We start from the raw sequence: 15,081 nt of genomic DNA on the forward strand, positions 1-15,081 counted from the left end.
TACTCTTAGTAGTACGTTTTAGTAGTGTATATATATTTGTAAAACAGCTTAAAAAAAATAAAGTAATGTAAAGCATGGCAGAGGCCTTCCGAATTTCCCTAAAGTAATTTGTTTCCATGGTTTTCCATGAGGGGTGAGGTGGTGCAGTGGGTTGGACTGCAGTCCTGCTCTCCGGTGGGTCTGGGGTTCGAGTCCTGCTTGGGGTGCCTTGTGATGGACTGGCGTCCTGTCCTGGGTGTGTCCCCTCCCCCTCCGGCCTTACACCCTGTGTTACCGGGTAGGCTCCGGTTCCCCGTGACCCCCGTATGGGACAAGCGGTTCTGAAAATGTGTGTGTGTGTGTGTGTGTGTGTGTGTTTTCCACGAAGGTATTAAAAGATGATGTCTATATGAGATTCCACAATGTCTTTCTTTAATTCACCAAGTGAATTAAATTATGCCGAATACCACCCAAAAATGTCACCCATGTTAATTTTTTATAAGAATACTCTAAACTCCATAAGCTTAATAATAGAATGTTGGTCTTTTTAGTCCTAATTTAACTAATATTAGCGGATAAAACTGTGATAAAGGCTGCAGAGAAACGTCCTGCCACTTTAGAGCAGAAAGGAGGAGGAGGGTGTAAGAGGAGTCAATTACACCATGATTTTTTTTTTTTTTTTTTTTTCTACTTAAGGGAGTGGTATACAAATTAAGCGAAACCAATATTGGCACAAGAGGCCTAGACGTTCTTCTCAGTCCGGTTTGTGCAGAGTGACTTTTACTGCAAAGACTGAAAGAGAAGCTTCTCCTTCTTCTGCCCTCGGCGCAGCTTTACTCATCAATCAGTGCTGCTTACTTACTTACCATTATTACTTGTATACATATTTATTCTTTTTTTTTGTCGGGCTTGCAGGCGTTTTGGCTTTGAATAAAATGTAAGTGAAACAAGAACCGATCGAAATCCGAAGCATCATCCTCCGCAGGAAAATAACTGAGAGATTAAAAGAATTACATGTGTAACATTTATATATCACAACACGAAAAAAAAAAAAAACGCACGAGTTTGATGTCAGACTGGAGATATTATTCCCGTTTAAAGTAGGAGGAGGAGAAAAAGTTACTGGTGAAGACGCGGCTGTTGCTGTGAGAGAGTCAGAGTGACAAGCCAGGGGAAGACGGACGGACCGATCGAGGAGGCGACACAGCGAATGGACTGGAGATCCGGGGGAATAAAATGAGTTTTTCGGGCAGCGCTGCTCTTCACGCGTTTCTAATTAAAGATACGCCGGGGTAATAATCCACGAGGGACAGGGACGGGAGCGCGGACGCCGACGGGGACGCGGACAGGGACAGCTCTCCGCGTCTCCGGCGCAATAAAAAAGTGGGCGAAAGCCCTCGGAGCAGACGCGCACACACGCACGCACGCACGCACACACACACGCACACACTCTCCTCCACGACACCTTGCGTCGGACGAAGACGGAAAAGAAAGGACGAGAAAGACCAAAAAAAAAAAAAGAAAAAAAAAAAAAAAAAAAAAAAGGAAAAACTTTGTGCGGAAACTTTTATCTTTTTTTTTTTTTTTTTCTTCTTCTCCTTTCCACCCACTTCTCCTCGAGTCGATCCATGACTACAAGTCCGCAAGTGCATCGCATAGAGATATATAAGAACGTGGATCTGGTGCCATGGTTAGACCTTGAGGACACCTGGCTGGCGGGGGGCGCGAGACACCGTCCGTTCGCTCGCGTTACGCTAATTTGCGGTCCTTCGTCGCCCTGGGAGGTCCACTGCTCTTGAAAGGCTGAAGGAACAGGGTAAGTTGACCATTCCATTGCGCCATGCTTCTTCAGTCCCCAGCTCTCCACACTTCAACTTGCTCCAGAGATCTGAGTAGAAGACAGCACTGCCAGATCACAGTTTTTCTTTTTTTTTTTTTTTCTTTTTTTTTTCCCCCCCACTGTTTACATTTTCCTGTTACGTTACTCTTGCTGCACAGGTGACTGCTTCTTAAGTTGTTCTGGTATTTAGATATTGTCTATATAATAATAGTCTGCTAAGTTGGTGCCTTCAGCTTTTTCACTAATCGAGAAAGTAGGTCTCGTGGACTTCAGTGTCAAGTTGGATTAATCCAGTCAATTGAAATAAAAAGTGAAATTAATATTCATTCTTACAGTGTGGCAATTATACCTTCCATGTGCAATATGTGGTATGTGGCAAGTATGTTGCATTATATAAGAAGGCTTGGGATGTACTGGATAAGACTTGGTCCAAAGCCAAGGGAACCCCCTGGGTTTAAATCATGGCTGTATCAGGTATCAGGGCTCTAGTAAAGGTTTGTAATGAAGGACGTGGGGGGCTGGTGGGGGCTTCCCTCTTTTCACACTGCAGCAGCGATGACCACACCGCGCACGCCTGTCTTCATGGCACTCCTACTGCTGATCTTCAGCGCCGGACACTCCAAGCCCAGCGCGGTTCCCATGGGCTCCAAGGATGAGGACGTGAGCCTCTTCCAGCTCATCGTGGACAAAGTGATGCAGGCGAAGGAGCGGCAGGCCGAGGAGAGCGATTCCCAGCGCCCTTCCAGGCAGCCAGAACACTCGCCCGACTCGCAGGATGTGCAGGATTACAAAGTGCGACACGATAGTCAAGTTCTCGGTGAGTGTGGACGGCAGTGCCAATGCTGGACCAGCACCAGTGGGAGCCTCAGGGAGACTCGGTGTCGCACAGCTGGGGATTCGCAGTTTGATCAGTCTTTCCAATTAATGTAAATCCCAAAGTACTGTTCTAAATATATACTTCTCTGCAACTAATATACTAAACGACTGTAAAACCATGCTATATTACACTAACCATACTATTGTAAATTACTATAAAGCCATGTTCAAAATGAGGATGAATGGGAAAGCGGTTTGTAGTGGTAATTACATATAAATGCATGTGGGCTGAAATACTTATCCAGCTGTTAGTTCATTATAGTGTAAACTAATAAAAACCTCTGGGCATCTCATAAAATGTCAATGCTTCAAATTATTTATTGCTCTCTCTCTCTCTCACCAGAAGTATTTCCTAGAGACCTGAGGCAGAAGGAGAAGTTTTTAAAACACTTGACGGGTGAGACAGTTGTCTGCGTGGCTAGTGCATTTTCATTTTTTATTTCTTATTAATTGACATGAAATGCTCTCTCTTGCCTTTCCCAGGTCCTCTCTACTTCAGTCCAAAGTGCAGTAAACACTTTTATAGGCTATATCATAATACCAGAGACTGCACAATACCAGCATGTAAGTGCTAACACCCTGTATTACGCTGACGTGACAATGCAGACACGATTAGAGTTATGGTGCTGTGGTAACTCATCACATGTGCTGACTGGGGATTAGATGAGGTTACACGATCAACATTTATTAGTTCTGACATCTGAAATCCAAGCCTGCTTAGATGCTTTTCAGCACAGTGTTATGGTGTGTGTAAATTTACTGCAGTGACATTGTGTACGTAAATGTTATAGTTGAAAACTATGTATTTAGCTTCTGAGATGCAACATGTGCACTATATTAATGGCTTGAAAATGTCAGTGTTTGGTTTTTTTTTTTCTTTTCTTCGTGCTTGGAAGATTACAAAAGATGTGCCAGACTCCTCACAAGGTTAGCAGGAAGTCAAAGATGCATGGAAGGCTAAATCTGACAAGTAAGAAATATATTACATTTAATCCTTTGTATGCATTGGGATCAGTTGTCATAATGTTACCTGTATCGATCACTGTGAACAAAACTGCCGGTGAAATGCTTGCAAAGAACTAAATACCTGAGTCTTATTAAATATAAAAAATGTGAGGTCCGGTTTTGGAAACTTAACAGAAACATTTAGCAGATAGACATAACTGAAAAAAATAAAATAATTGTCAAGTATGAAATTAATAAAGTGCCTTCATCACTAACCCAAAGTACACTGTCAGTGCAGGATAATAACTTTATGTTGAAGGGAATTTGTTGGTATGAAATTTTATACTTCAGGAAATACAAACAGGTAAATAAAACAATATAAATCAGTCTTATTTTTAATGAATAGAGAACAGAGAGATCTTTTCCAAAGTACAGTGTTGAAAAGTTACTTTTCTGCTGTTCGATGATTGCAGTAAAAAAGGAAAATTACAAAAACTATTAAGTGATTGGAATATTTTTGGGTGTGTTTCTAAGATCACAACGTAACATGACAAATGATTTTGTGTCTATAAGAAGTAAAAATGTGTAGCCCATCAATTTATGTTATCTATCTGCATGTGTACATATGTATAGTTCCGTTTATATGTATGAAGTATATGATTTCTTCCTTTCTGTGAACTATGCAAATAGAGTCTTAGTCTTTCATTTCTGTTGGTGGTTCTTGAAAGTCCATTTCTTGGAGTCAAAAAAAAGTTGTGCTTAAAAAAGTTGTGCTTTAAATGTTGAAAAAATTCAAGGTCTTTGGTTATCAGTGACACCTTAGACATGTATCATTTGACTCTAGTGATGGTTACACATAGTATATAAGCGCAGTGTGAGCTGTCATCATTTTTCAAGGGTTTTCACGAGGAAAGAATTTGTTATTCAGCCGAAGAGCACTAAGTGTTACTTTTTTGTCTCTCTCAGATTTCAGTGGAACTACAAAAATACAAAGAACCAAGAAAAGTGCCTTGGAGAACGACAGGGAAAAAAAAAAAACAGCTGAACTCAAAATACTCGTATCATAAGTCATTGTGAATACAGATATATTTTTGCAATGGAATGGACCATGTCCACAGTTAACTACACACACTGTCAGCGTTATCCGCAGACACTTAAAACTGCAGTTGAGCTTGTAGTTACAAAGATGGTACATATGAAGATGTTTATTGAAAGAGAAGAAAATGTTAATGTCCTGCTGCCAAACTACAAAGGTGTTAATTTTTTACAGAAATGCTACAGTTATGTATATGTTATGTCCAACATGCCTTGGATGGTTTTTTTGTGTTAACAGTTCCCTTTAGCCTGGCTGTGTCTGCCAAACCACACTAGGGGAACAATCTTTTGGGTTGTTTCAATCGCTCATTATTAAATGAGGATTACACTAGACCCCATGACTAAATTATGAATTGCATGACAATTTTCTTGCCTTTTTTTGTCTTTGTTAGACAATATTTCCATAGCAGAGACAGATGTATTTGTGCTGATTACATTCTGTGAAGGAAAATCAGCATTTCCCTGAAACACAGTTGAATGTGGCATATAATATATATTTATATATTCAAGCTATTGTCATTTGTCTCTCTGTACATTAAATGTATGTACATTCCACCTAGCGTGCAATATGTAAATACTGTAAATATTAAATATATGAACTACAAATAAAAGTGCTTGGTTTATGATATCAGTTGGTTGTTGAATAATGACTGTTCAACTGAAGTATTTGCATGAGCTAGAAGAAAACACAACTGAAAAAAACATGTGTGACTTAAAAATAAGGCTTTGCAAAACTCTAAAGGTAGAAGTTAATATCTTAATTGTATCGTTCATCTTTCGCACTTCATATTATTCACAAGAACTGCTGTTTAGAGCATGGAAGGGATATAAATGAAAAGGAATTAAAGACTTCTGCAAGTGTCTAATGTAGGCCATAAATCAATGTTTCATTGTAATAACCATGTTTACAATGACTGTCCGAGACCTTTCTGACTGTAGGTGTGTCCTTCTGCCAAAACAAATTAATTAAGTGAAAATGGTGCTACCGCAGCTGGAACAACTTATTTAATTTCATAGTTCTACCTGGATAAGGTAGTACACACACACACACACACACACACACACACACACACACACACACGCTGACTGAAACTGCTTGTTGTAAGTGGGGTTGTGGTGACCTGGAGCCTAATCTGGCAATGCAGGGCACAAGGCTGGAGGGGACACACCCCAGACAGGACGCCAGTCCATCACAAGGCACCCCAAGCAAGACTTGAACCCCAGACCTGCCAAGCCCACTGCACTACCATTAGGGTGGTACCCTTGAGTTAAACTGGGTTTCATGGTAAGGGAAAGTACACAAATGGTTTATCATTCCCTGTTTCTATGTGTTTTTGTATTGCAAACACAGAGAGAACAACCATGATCCACACTGGAACCTATACCCAAAGTATTCTGCAAGTTACTAGCTTTGCATTGTGTGCCTTCATACAGCTTATATCTAGTTGTGCCTCTAGTCCAAACCCAACCAACATCAATAATCACTTGTCTCAAGTGGGGTCATGGTGAGCCAGAGCCTATCCCAGAGACCCTGGGTGCAAGGGGCACACCCTGGATAGGATGCCAATCCATTGCAGTGCCACAACTATTACATACAGACACACAAGCAGGTGAAGGTAGTGGACAAGCACCTTGCTCAAGGATGCTACAGCCAGAGGCAGGGATTGAACCGGCAACATTCAGAGCCAAAGACAGTGGCTCCAACCATGACACCACCAGCCACCCTTACTCCAAGTCCACTCTTCTTCAGATGTCTACAGCTTTCATCACATTGAATCACAATACACACTTGGTAAACACAAAGTCCACCATGACTATAAACATTTGCCTTAATAAGAACATTCTGAAGTGTGTATGTCTACAGACAATTTCTAGAAACTCCCTGTTTCACCAGTAGGTGTTGCGGTTTGAAGTGACAAGAGTCAACCAATCCACAGCATCTATATCGTTCTTTTGGGGCCATCGGCTTGTTAAGATAACCAATCTTACTACCCAGGTTTACAAGTTTTAATGCTTAAAAGTACTGAATCACAAAACAGCAGGGCAGTAAGTAGTGTAATGTTTGGAGCTGCTGCTTCTAGTCTCAGATTATAGGTTTGAAGCCCACCTCCTGCTGTTGTACTCTTGAGCAGGTACTCACACCATAAAATGCTTCAGTGAAAATTTTCATTTTTTATAAATGAGTAAGTTGCTGTAAGGAAAAGCATCAGATAAATAAACAAATAATAATACTCTTCCCACAGCATTGTCTTGCACAGATGAAGGTATGGGATGAAGTGTCTTTTATCACGAACAAGGTGTGGAGCTCCTCAGAACAGACCAGCAAATGCAGGTGGTGTGGTCATTAGAATCATTGCTTTGAAGCAAAGGCTTCATGTTCAAATGCCTGCACAGTACCACATATTTCCTAGTTGTATAAGTGTGCGTGTGTGAATCAATGTAGGTAGCTCAGTGTACAAATCTAATACTGTAACTCTGCTAAATAATAAAATATGGGATGAAATTTTAAAATTTGTGTCCTGCCATCAGATCTCTGTGTTGGAAGAAATGCATGATTAATATGGAATTTAGTGTATTTTTGGTGGCACAGTGGGTTTGGCCAGGGCCTGCTCTCTGGTGGGTCTGGGGTTCGAGTCCCACTTGGGGTGCCTTGCGATGGACTGGCGTCCCGTCCTGGGTGTGTCCCCTCCCCCTCCGGCCTTTCGCCCTGTGTTGCTGGGTTAGGCTCCGGCTCCCCAAGACCCCAAATGGGACAAGCGGTTTCAGATGATGTGTGTGTGTGTGTGTGCATCATATGACCTCACAGCACTGTCCTTAGTTTTTCAACTCAAGATATCTTGTTATTGTTGGCTTTTGTTGATTTTTTAATGTTATTTTAAATGATAATTATAAGGTGTGATTAATATTAAGTGGTATGAGGGAGAAAGTGGGCTTCCATGGTTTTGATCGCTTTCATCTCTGACAGATTAAGGTTAGCGGTGATATCAAAGGTAATTCCCTTTGAAAAAGATGGCGAGTCGTGTTTCTATAATTTCATCATTTATACATCTGAGTGTGGCGAGCCTTCATGCTGAGCCCCATAATGGGGATTCCCACTGCCAAGACCTGTGGTAGTGGTGGGAATGGCTGTAGCTCTTCAGGAGGTCCATAATAAGGACAAGCACTATAGAACTGTGTGTGGCCAACACAACTGGCATCCACTAATATCCTCAAAGTCGTAGTCTTACATTAACTTTTACAAACAGTGTACAACAATCTGTCACAGAGGAGGCAGACTCATTTTCAGTCAAGATATTTTATTTTAAAAAATATTGTGTATCTCCCTTAGATCTCAGTCGCCATGCACTGAAAAGTTATTTATTGTCTAAAAGCAGAAAACCTGTGCTTTACTCTTATTTAACAAAATAATATTAAATCACAGCTATTCTCTAGCTGAGCATTTTTGAAGAATTAAAAAAGAGAAAGATTACCTTTGGACTTAATGTAAATGACCATCTCTGGCCAGGTCCCTAACATTTTTGCTGGTTGTCTCCAGAATAGTTGATGGATACCTGATTTAAGAAATTGCAAGGTAAGAATCTCGCAGATTGCCTTCTATTTCTCAGAGTTGAAATCGCTGGACCACACAGCTCTTAACATTAAAAATGTGTCTAGTTAATCTTCTTTAACAAATCAGTTGTTGAATTTTATTTTTTTTTCTAGAAATAATTTTCAGTTCTTCCGTGTCTTCTTCTTCTTACATAGGTTAAGCCAGACTGGGAAATAAATTCTCCTTGAAGTGACAAGAAGTATTCAAGGAACTCAATAAGCTGATTAAGCACTGGCTCTGTAGAAGCACATGATCTGGAAATTCTCAGAGTGGCAACGCTGTGGACTGTTTTCCCCTCACGTTAGAGGAAATGGCAAAAAGGACTGCTGCTGCCATATAGATAAAACAAATATTGCTGTGACTAAGACTGGGCAAAAGCTGTGTAACACGAAGCCCTAGAGATGACAGAAATAACAGACATGTGAGGGTGTGTTTCAAACTAATGCAAAAGTTGGTGCATTTCAATGCACTTTTGATGAATTAGTATAAATCCATGTTATAACATTTAGATATCTCATTAATGTATTTAAAGCAAGATTATTAGGTTTATGCTGAATATCTCAGGCTCCCATTGCGAGATGTGACATAAACAACAGCAAGGAACAAGGATTAATCTCACAAACACTTTGACTGAAGCCGCTTGTCCCAAGCAGGGTTCCGGCGAGCCGGAGCCTAACCCAGCAGGCAGGACATGGGGCTGGAAGGGGAGAGGACACACCCAGGGCAGGACACCAGCTCATTGCAAAGCCCACCAAGCAGGACTCAAACCCCAAGTCCACTATAGAGCAGGCACAGGCAAAACCTGCTGCTCCACCACAACCCCCTCACAAGGGTTAAGCAACAGTGTTGAATCAGCTAGTTTTAACACTGAGATCCCTCATTGTTAACTAGAAATTTTCCCTTAAAATGTTGCACTGTATATTACTGGAAACTCACACACACACTGTCTGAACTGCCTCTCCCATACAGGGTTGCATGGAGCCAGAGCCTAACCCAGCAACACAGGGCATAAGGCTGGAGGGGGAGGGGACACACCCAAGACAGCACGCCAGTCCATCACAAGGCACCCCAAGCAGGACTTGAACCCTAGACCCACTGCACCGCTGCACCCCCCTTTACTAGGAACTGGGATTTCTTAAATCAAACCTTAAATAATTGAGCTTTCATACATTTTCTCTACACTTTTTACTCTACAATATTCTTGCACACATCACTTTTTCACAACGCCGAAAATGGATGATGAAAACAGTTTATGTATAATAAAGGAAGGTTATTTTCACCTAATTCCACGATGTGGGAAACTGTTATTACTGATCTGCAGGATTTCCAGTACTGTAAAAATATCGCATACAACTTGCAGAAATGTGTGATTACGAAATCATGTTGATTAGAACCACTTCATTTTTGTCCAGAGTGTCTGTTACACAATAGATGGGGTATCTATAGAACTGTCAAATACACATGTTAACCACATACATTCATTCATGTAGCTGACACTTTTCTCCAAAGCAACTTAAAATGTTAAGGTTACAATTATTTACCCATTTATAAAGCTGGGTGATTTTACTAGAGCAATTCAAGGTACGTACCTTGCTCAAGAATACTACAGCTGGAGGTGAGGCTTGAACCTGCAACCTTTGAGTCCAGAGGCAGTCACTCTAACCACTACACTACCAGCTGTCCCATTCTAATATCAAAAGGGACCAAAGTACATGGAATGTGTGACTGTACTGTATTCTGTTTTAACTTTTTTCCATAATTCAACTGTTCCAAAAACACATGCACCTTTTAAAATGCTCTTTTGCTTCCAAGAACAAAATAATCGTTTTTGATTCATAGCAGAAATTTGGCCTCAAGCTTTTGGAATAAGATGCCTTCACTTTGTCAGGTGAATGTTTCAGAGTAACCACATTTTGTCTCCTTTTAAACCATGAAACCTCCTCCCATGTACAGCACTCCACATCTACTGGCTTTTACAGGCTTACAAAATGGATCAAAGATAATACTCTTTTTTTTTTACATTAATTCTTTTTGTGCGTGCATACTAAGACACATAAATTGCTTGTAATGAGTTCAAAAAATGTCATGAGGCATCCAGCTAATCAACTAATTCGATTCATCACCTCCCTTCAAAGAAAACTGATTTGCGCCATCCTCTTAAATTTCAGGGAAAAAATAAATCTCTTCAGCAAAGCTGTGCAAGATGGAGGGGTCATCCGTCCGGCGAAGGCTTGACCCGCAAACACTGACAGCTCCTTAAGTACTATCAGCTTTCAAAAGACTACATCGTCAGAACCCGTAAAAAAGTTAAATAGAAAAAAAGGTATTACATTTAAACTTCTTAGAATGCTAAACTGTTTTAGACGGTGCTTTTATTGTGCATTTTTTTTCTCTGATGATTAAATAAAACTTAAAAAACCACCAGTTTCAAGGTCAGTCTTTAACTGTGAAGTTTTGAAATTTTAGTGTTCCAGATATTTTTTTTTTTTAATTTTAATTTAGAAAAGAGAATGTTTTCACACGACTAATTTAGCAAGACTAGCTTCTGTAATTTTGTTAGTTATTTGTTCCTTATAACTTAAGGGTTATAAAGTCAGCTTCTGGATTGATTTGATGAGCTGTAAACTATAAATTCACGACATGCTTCTTTCAGAATTGAAAACCCACACAATACGTTGTTTCAACAAATATGTTAGCATTTCTGTGTAGTTATGAAAATCTGCAAGATGCATGGGATCTATAGGGACAGAAATTCATCCGTCCTGCTAATTAGTACAAAAATGAAACAGATCTGGAGGCCACGGTGAATGCTGAGAAGAACTGTAATCCTCTTTCTTATTTTAGGATATTTAAACATTCTGGGAGACTTGACAAATGCCCCATTATACCATTGAGCACCACAACTGAATCCTAATGTTAAGCCTTTGACCTAACACATTTTTTTCAAGCAACTGCTCTCGTGGGAATGTTTTTCCAACCCCAGGCTAAATCATATCAGAAAGATATCCAATTAGGTATTTTTTGGCAAATATCCTGCATTTTGACAAATTGTTTCCATTGGCTGGAGATTGACTCAGTCTACAGCAGAGGAGCAGTGACAGTAAGACCTCACAAGTACTACAAAGTAGGTTAAGGGAACTCACACAACACCTCTCTGTGGCACTTTTACTGCACTTTATGAGTTTAAGGAACATCCTTAAATCAAGCGAACCTTATTGCTAAGAGGTAAGTGTTGATCTCTGGAATTATGAGACCAGATGCATTGTATGTCTTGTGGAAAGCTGTGCCCATTGTCTGTGGTTAAAAGAAATATAGTGAATATTATCAGCTAATTATGATCCTGGGTACACCTAACTCCAAAGCCTAAACCCACTTCTGAGCCAGACAGAAAAAGTATTACGCTTTAGGTGGGAAGTGGTTTTGTTTCAGCAGAAATAAAGTGAAAGGAGCAGATTCTTTTACATCTAATCAGCGGTTCAGCAAATGTTCTTATGCGGAGTGTTTGTAAACTTTTTAATAACTTTAAGCTTTTATACAGCTGAGTGTTTACTAATGTATCTGAGTACCTCCCTCAAGGGAAAAACGAACGAGCTTCCAGTGATTTGAACTGATAGCTGATTTTTCACACATGATCAGGTGTATTTTTCTGTGTGATTCCAAAATATCAGCAGACATGGATTTAACTGTATTCTTCAAACACAGACGACTGATTTTACCATGGGAAAAATACTCACAGTTGCAACTCGCAAAGATGGATAAAATTGCAAAAGACAGCGTGAATGTATCAATATGGACACAGACATATTCACAGTCAGCTGGATAAAGGATATTAACACAAAGCAAAAGACTGAATCCAGGCTATACTCTGTCTCACATCTGTTTTAAGGCACTAAAACTCAAGCTATTATTCTTACTAACAGTAAATGGATCGTTCATTGTTTATGTATGCCCTGCTCACATTAAAGCATAATTCAAAGTAGGCTGCTTTGCTGAGAGCCAGGACAAACACTGACAGCATTTCTGGCATATCTGGGTGTGAATGATTGACAGCCAGGCCCTCTTATTTGAAACCCAGACAGGAGCAACGAGTGCACCTTCTGCTGCCTTTCAGGGCTGACTCAGGAGGAAGGTGTGTGCCGCTGCATTCTGCATTCAGCCTGTGGTTTGCGGGCTGTCACGGAAGGCCCCGGTTCCTCAGTCTCTTTGTTCACCAATTTCTGTGGAGTGATTCATGACATCTGTGTGCCTTACCTGGCAAACTTGATTTTTATATGATTGTCAGGGCCACATGACAATCCAGTTTTCCCCCTCCAGGTCAGTTATAACAGTGAGCATATAGCTACGGAGGTTTTTAATGAGAAGTTCACAATGGCCTAACCACCTCAGTCTGATTTTCTTCACAAAAAAGTTTGGGATGTGCACCATGAACAAATGCAATAATCGGGAACTGTTTCCGGAGCAGGGCAATGTACGCTTCTGGGGTCACAGAAATAATTTTATCTGGTTTGATAAAAGCTTGAAAAAAATTGAAACGTGACCTTTTTCTGGCCTTCTGGAATATTGTCAGTCTAATCTCCATGCATAAAAGATGACACAAAAGAGACAAGTGATCTGCTGGAAAAAAATCACACACACACTTTCAGAACCGCTTGTCCCATACAGGGTTGCAGGGGAACCGGAGCCTACCCGGCAACACAGGGCATAAGGCCGGAGGGGGAGGGGACACACCCAGGACAGGACACCAGTCTGTCGCAAGGCACCCCAAGTAGGACTTGAACCACACACCCACCGGAGAGCAGGACTGTGGTCCAACCCACTGCGCCACCACACCCCCTTCTGGAAAAAAATCAGTTATATTCAAAAGACATCTGTGTTTTTCACAGACTTACAACTACTACTTACTTTATTTGTGAAATTAATTAACATGGTATTTGAAAAAAGGGTGACCGGTGGTGTCGTGGTTGGAGCGGCTGCCTTTGGCTCCGGAGGTTGTTGGTTTGATCCTTGCTTCCGTCTGCAGTGCCCTTGAGCAAGGTGCGCGCATTGCGATTGCTCCTGTACCTTTGCCCGGCTGCCTGCCTGGGTACCTCATTGTGGCCCAGCGATGGACTGGTGTCCTGTCCAGGGTGTGCCCAGTGTCTCTGGGATAGGCTCTGGCTCGCTGTGACCCAGCTCGGGACAAGCGGTTGTTGAAATTGGTTGGTATTTGAAAAAGTAACCCGTTGTAATTGAACTGTGTTCATTGGAGCATTACTACATCTAATGCATTAGTAATGGTTGGAATAATAAGTACTACCAGCTGCTGAAGACATGCATTCAAGGAACACAGATGCTTCAAAATCAGATGATCAGCTTAGAGTTGTGCTAGTGAGCTTTTTGTTGAATTCTGCATTAACTCATTTATCCATTTTTTTTTTTTTAAATAAAATGCATTATTTATCCAGCAGCCTGATGAAAAATTCAAAGGACCTAAAAAGTTTGTATCAGAATATCCAGGCAAACCTCCATATCATGTGAGCCAACATGTGAGGAAAAATCCATCAAGTAAATTTCATAATACATAACTTTATGAAGTCTACTTCAATTGTATTCTGAGCAATTGTATTAATCTGAGAGGCATGAGTCATGCATGAGTATGTGCACCTGCTTTTGCTGTGGAGTGTGCCTTAGAGGCACAGTTCTTGTAGTAAAGAGTAGTAGTTGTTATTATAAATGAGTTTTTTCTCTGATACTTTTATCCAAAGCCACTTACAGTATTTAATCCCGTCAGAAAACCACTACAGTTGGTACAGATCCTTTTACACAGCTGGGAATTTCACTAAAGTAATTCAGCTTAAGTACCTTGCTCAAGGGTAATATATGACTGAAGAATCAGACAAGCCAGAAAACGTTGTCTGTATTTGAAGACTAAAAACAAACATAAAACTTCAGTCAGAAAACAGGCCAAAAAAACACCCAATTTAATGCTGGAAAAACAGATATCATTCCTGTGGCAAAGATGAGTGAAATCACGGGAAAAGATAAACATGCTGAGAAAGTATCAGCTTGCTCTAGAGAAGACTTCTTAACATATGACCCATTATGATCACTAATCACAGTTTATTTTACATTTACATTTATTCACTTAGACACTTTTCTTCAAAGCGACGTACATCTCAGCGAAATACAATTTGTGCATTACATTAGGAGAAAGGGAGACAATGTGATTCTTAAGTAAACCTTGTTTGTTTCTTTCCACTTTATGCACCGATGTTCATCGCACGAGTTGGTGCATAAAATGCAGGATGGACGAATCCTCACCCCCTTCCTACAATTTTTTTTTAAAAGGTACACAAACATTTATGTACAATACAGGAGTAGCGGCTGTGTAAAGGCTTATCTGGGGATGATCATAAAGTTACGGTGCATGAACATTTATACCATACATGAGCTTGAGAGATCATGGGCAAAGTGAGTTTTCAGACCCTTCTTGAATGTAGACAGAAGTTCCGCAGTTCTGAGTGAGAGGGGAAGGTCATTCCACCACAACGGAGCCAGAAACGAGAACCTCCATGCTCTACCTTTCGTGCGTGGGACCACCAAGCGAGCAGAAGTATATGAGGGAAGCGGTCTGGCTTGGGTGTAGCAGTTGATCAAGTCCTGTAAATAGCTGGGAGCAGTTCTATTGATACATTTGTAGGCTATAACCAGGGTCTTGAATTTGATCCGGGCAGCTATAGGAAGCCAGTGCAGAGAAATGAGTAGAGGAGATACGTAG

The 15,081-nt window shown here is 40.7% G+C and overlaps 1 protein-coding gene across 2 annotated transcripts; it reads left to right on the forward strand.

Moving 5' to 3' along the window:
* The first annotated feature begins 1,537 nt into the window (after positions 1–1,537).
* On the forward strand, positions 1,538–5,343 carry alkal2b (ALK and LTK ligand 2b). Of its 2 annotated transcripts, none has more exons than XM_018730927.2 (6): positions 1,538–1,795; positions 2,370–2,636; positions 3,039–3,092; positions 3,179–3,259; positions 3,592–3,665; positions 4,607–5,343. In XM_018730927.2, exons 2-5 carry the CDS (start codon positions 2,375–2,377, stop codon positions 3,654–3,656), a joined length of 462 nt encoding a protein of 153 aa, XP_018586443.1. In that variant the 5' UTR covers positions 1,538–1,795; positions 2,370–2,374; the 3' UTR covers positions 3,657–3,665; positions 4,607–5,343. The 2 variants fall into 2 exon arrangements, with proteins under 2 accessions (XP_018586443.1, XP_018586450.1); XM_018730934.2 differs by having other exon boundaries at positions 2,373–2,636.
* Positions 5,344–15,081: the final 9,738 nt, after the last annotated feature.

Source organism: Scleropages formosus, chromosome 15 (assembly GCF_900964775.1).
Source record: "Scleropages formosus chromosome 15, fSclFor1.1, whole genome shotgun sequence".
Taxonomy (NCBI): Eukaryota; Metazoa; Chordata; class Actinopteri; order Osteoglossiformes; family Osteoglossidae; genus Scleropages; species Scleropages formosus.

Excerpts from the sequence above, each read along its gene's own strand:
- alkal2b (XM_018730927.2), top strand. The coding sequence starts at position 2,375 with ATGACCACACCGCGCACGCCTGTCTTCATGGCACTCCTACTGCTGATC. Across the intron at positions 3,093-3,178 it reads GTTTTTAAAACACTTGACGG|GTCCTCTCTACTTCAGTCCA; the intron begins GTGAGACAGTTG and ends TGCCTTTCCCAG. Across the intron at positions 3,260-3,591 it reads AGACTGCACAATACCAGCAT|ATTACAAAAGATGTGCCAGA; the intron begins GTAAGTGCTAAC and ends CGTGCTTGGAAG.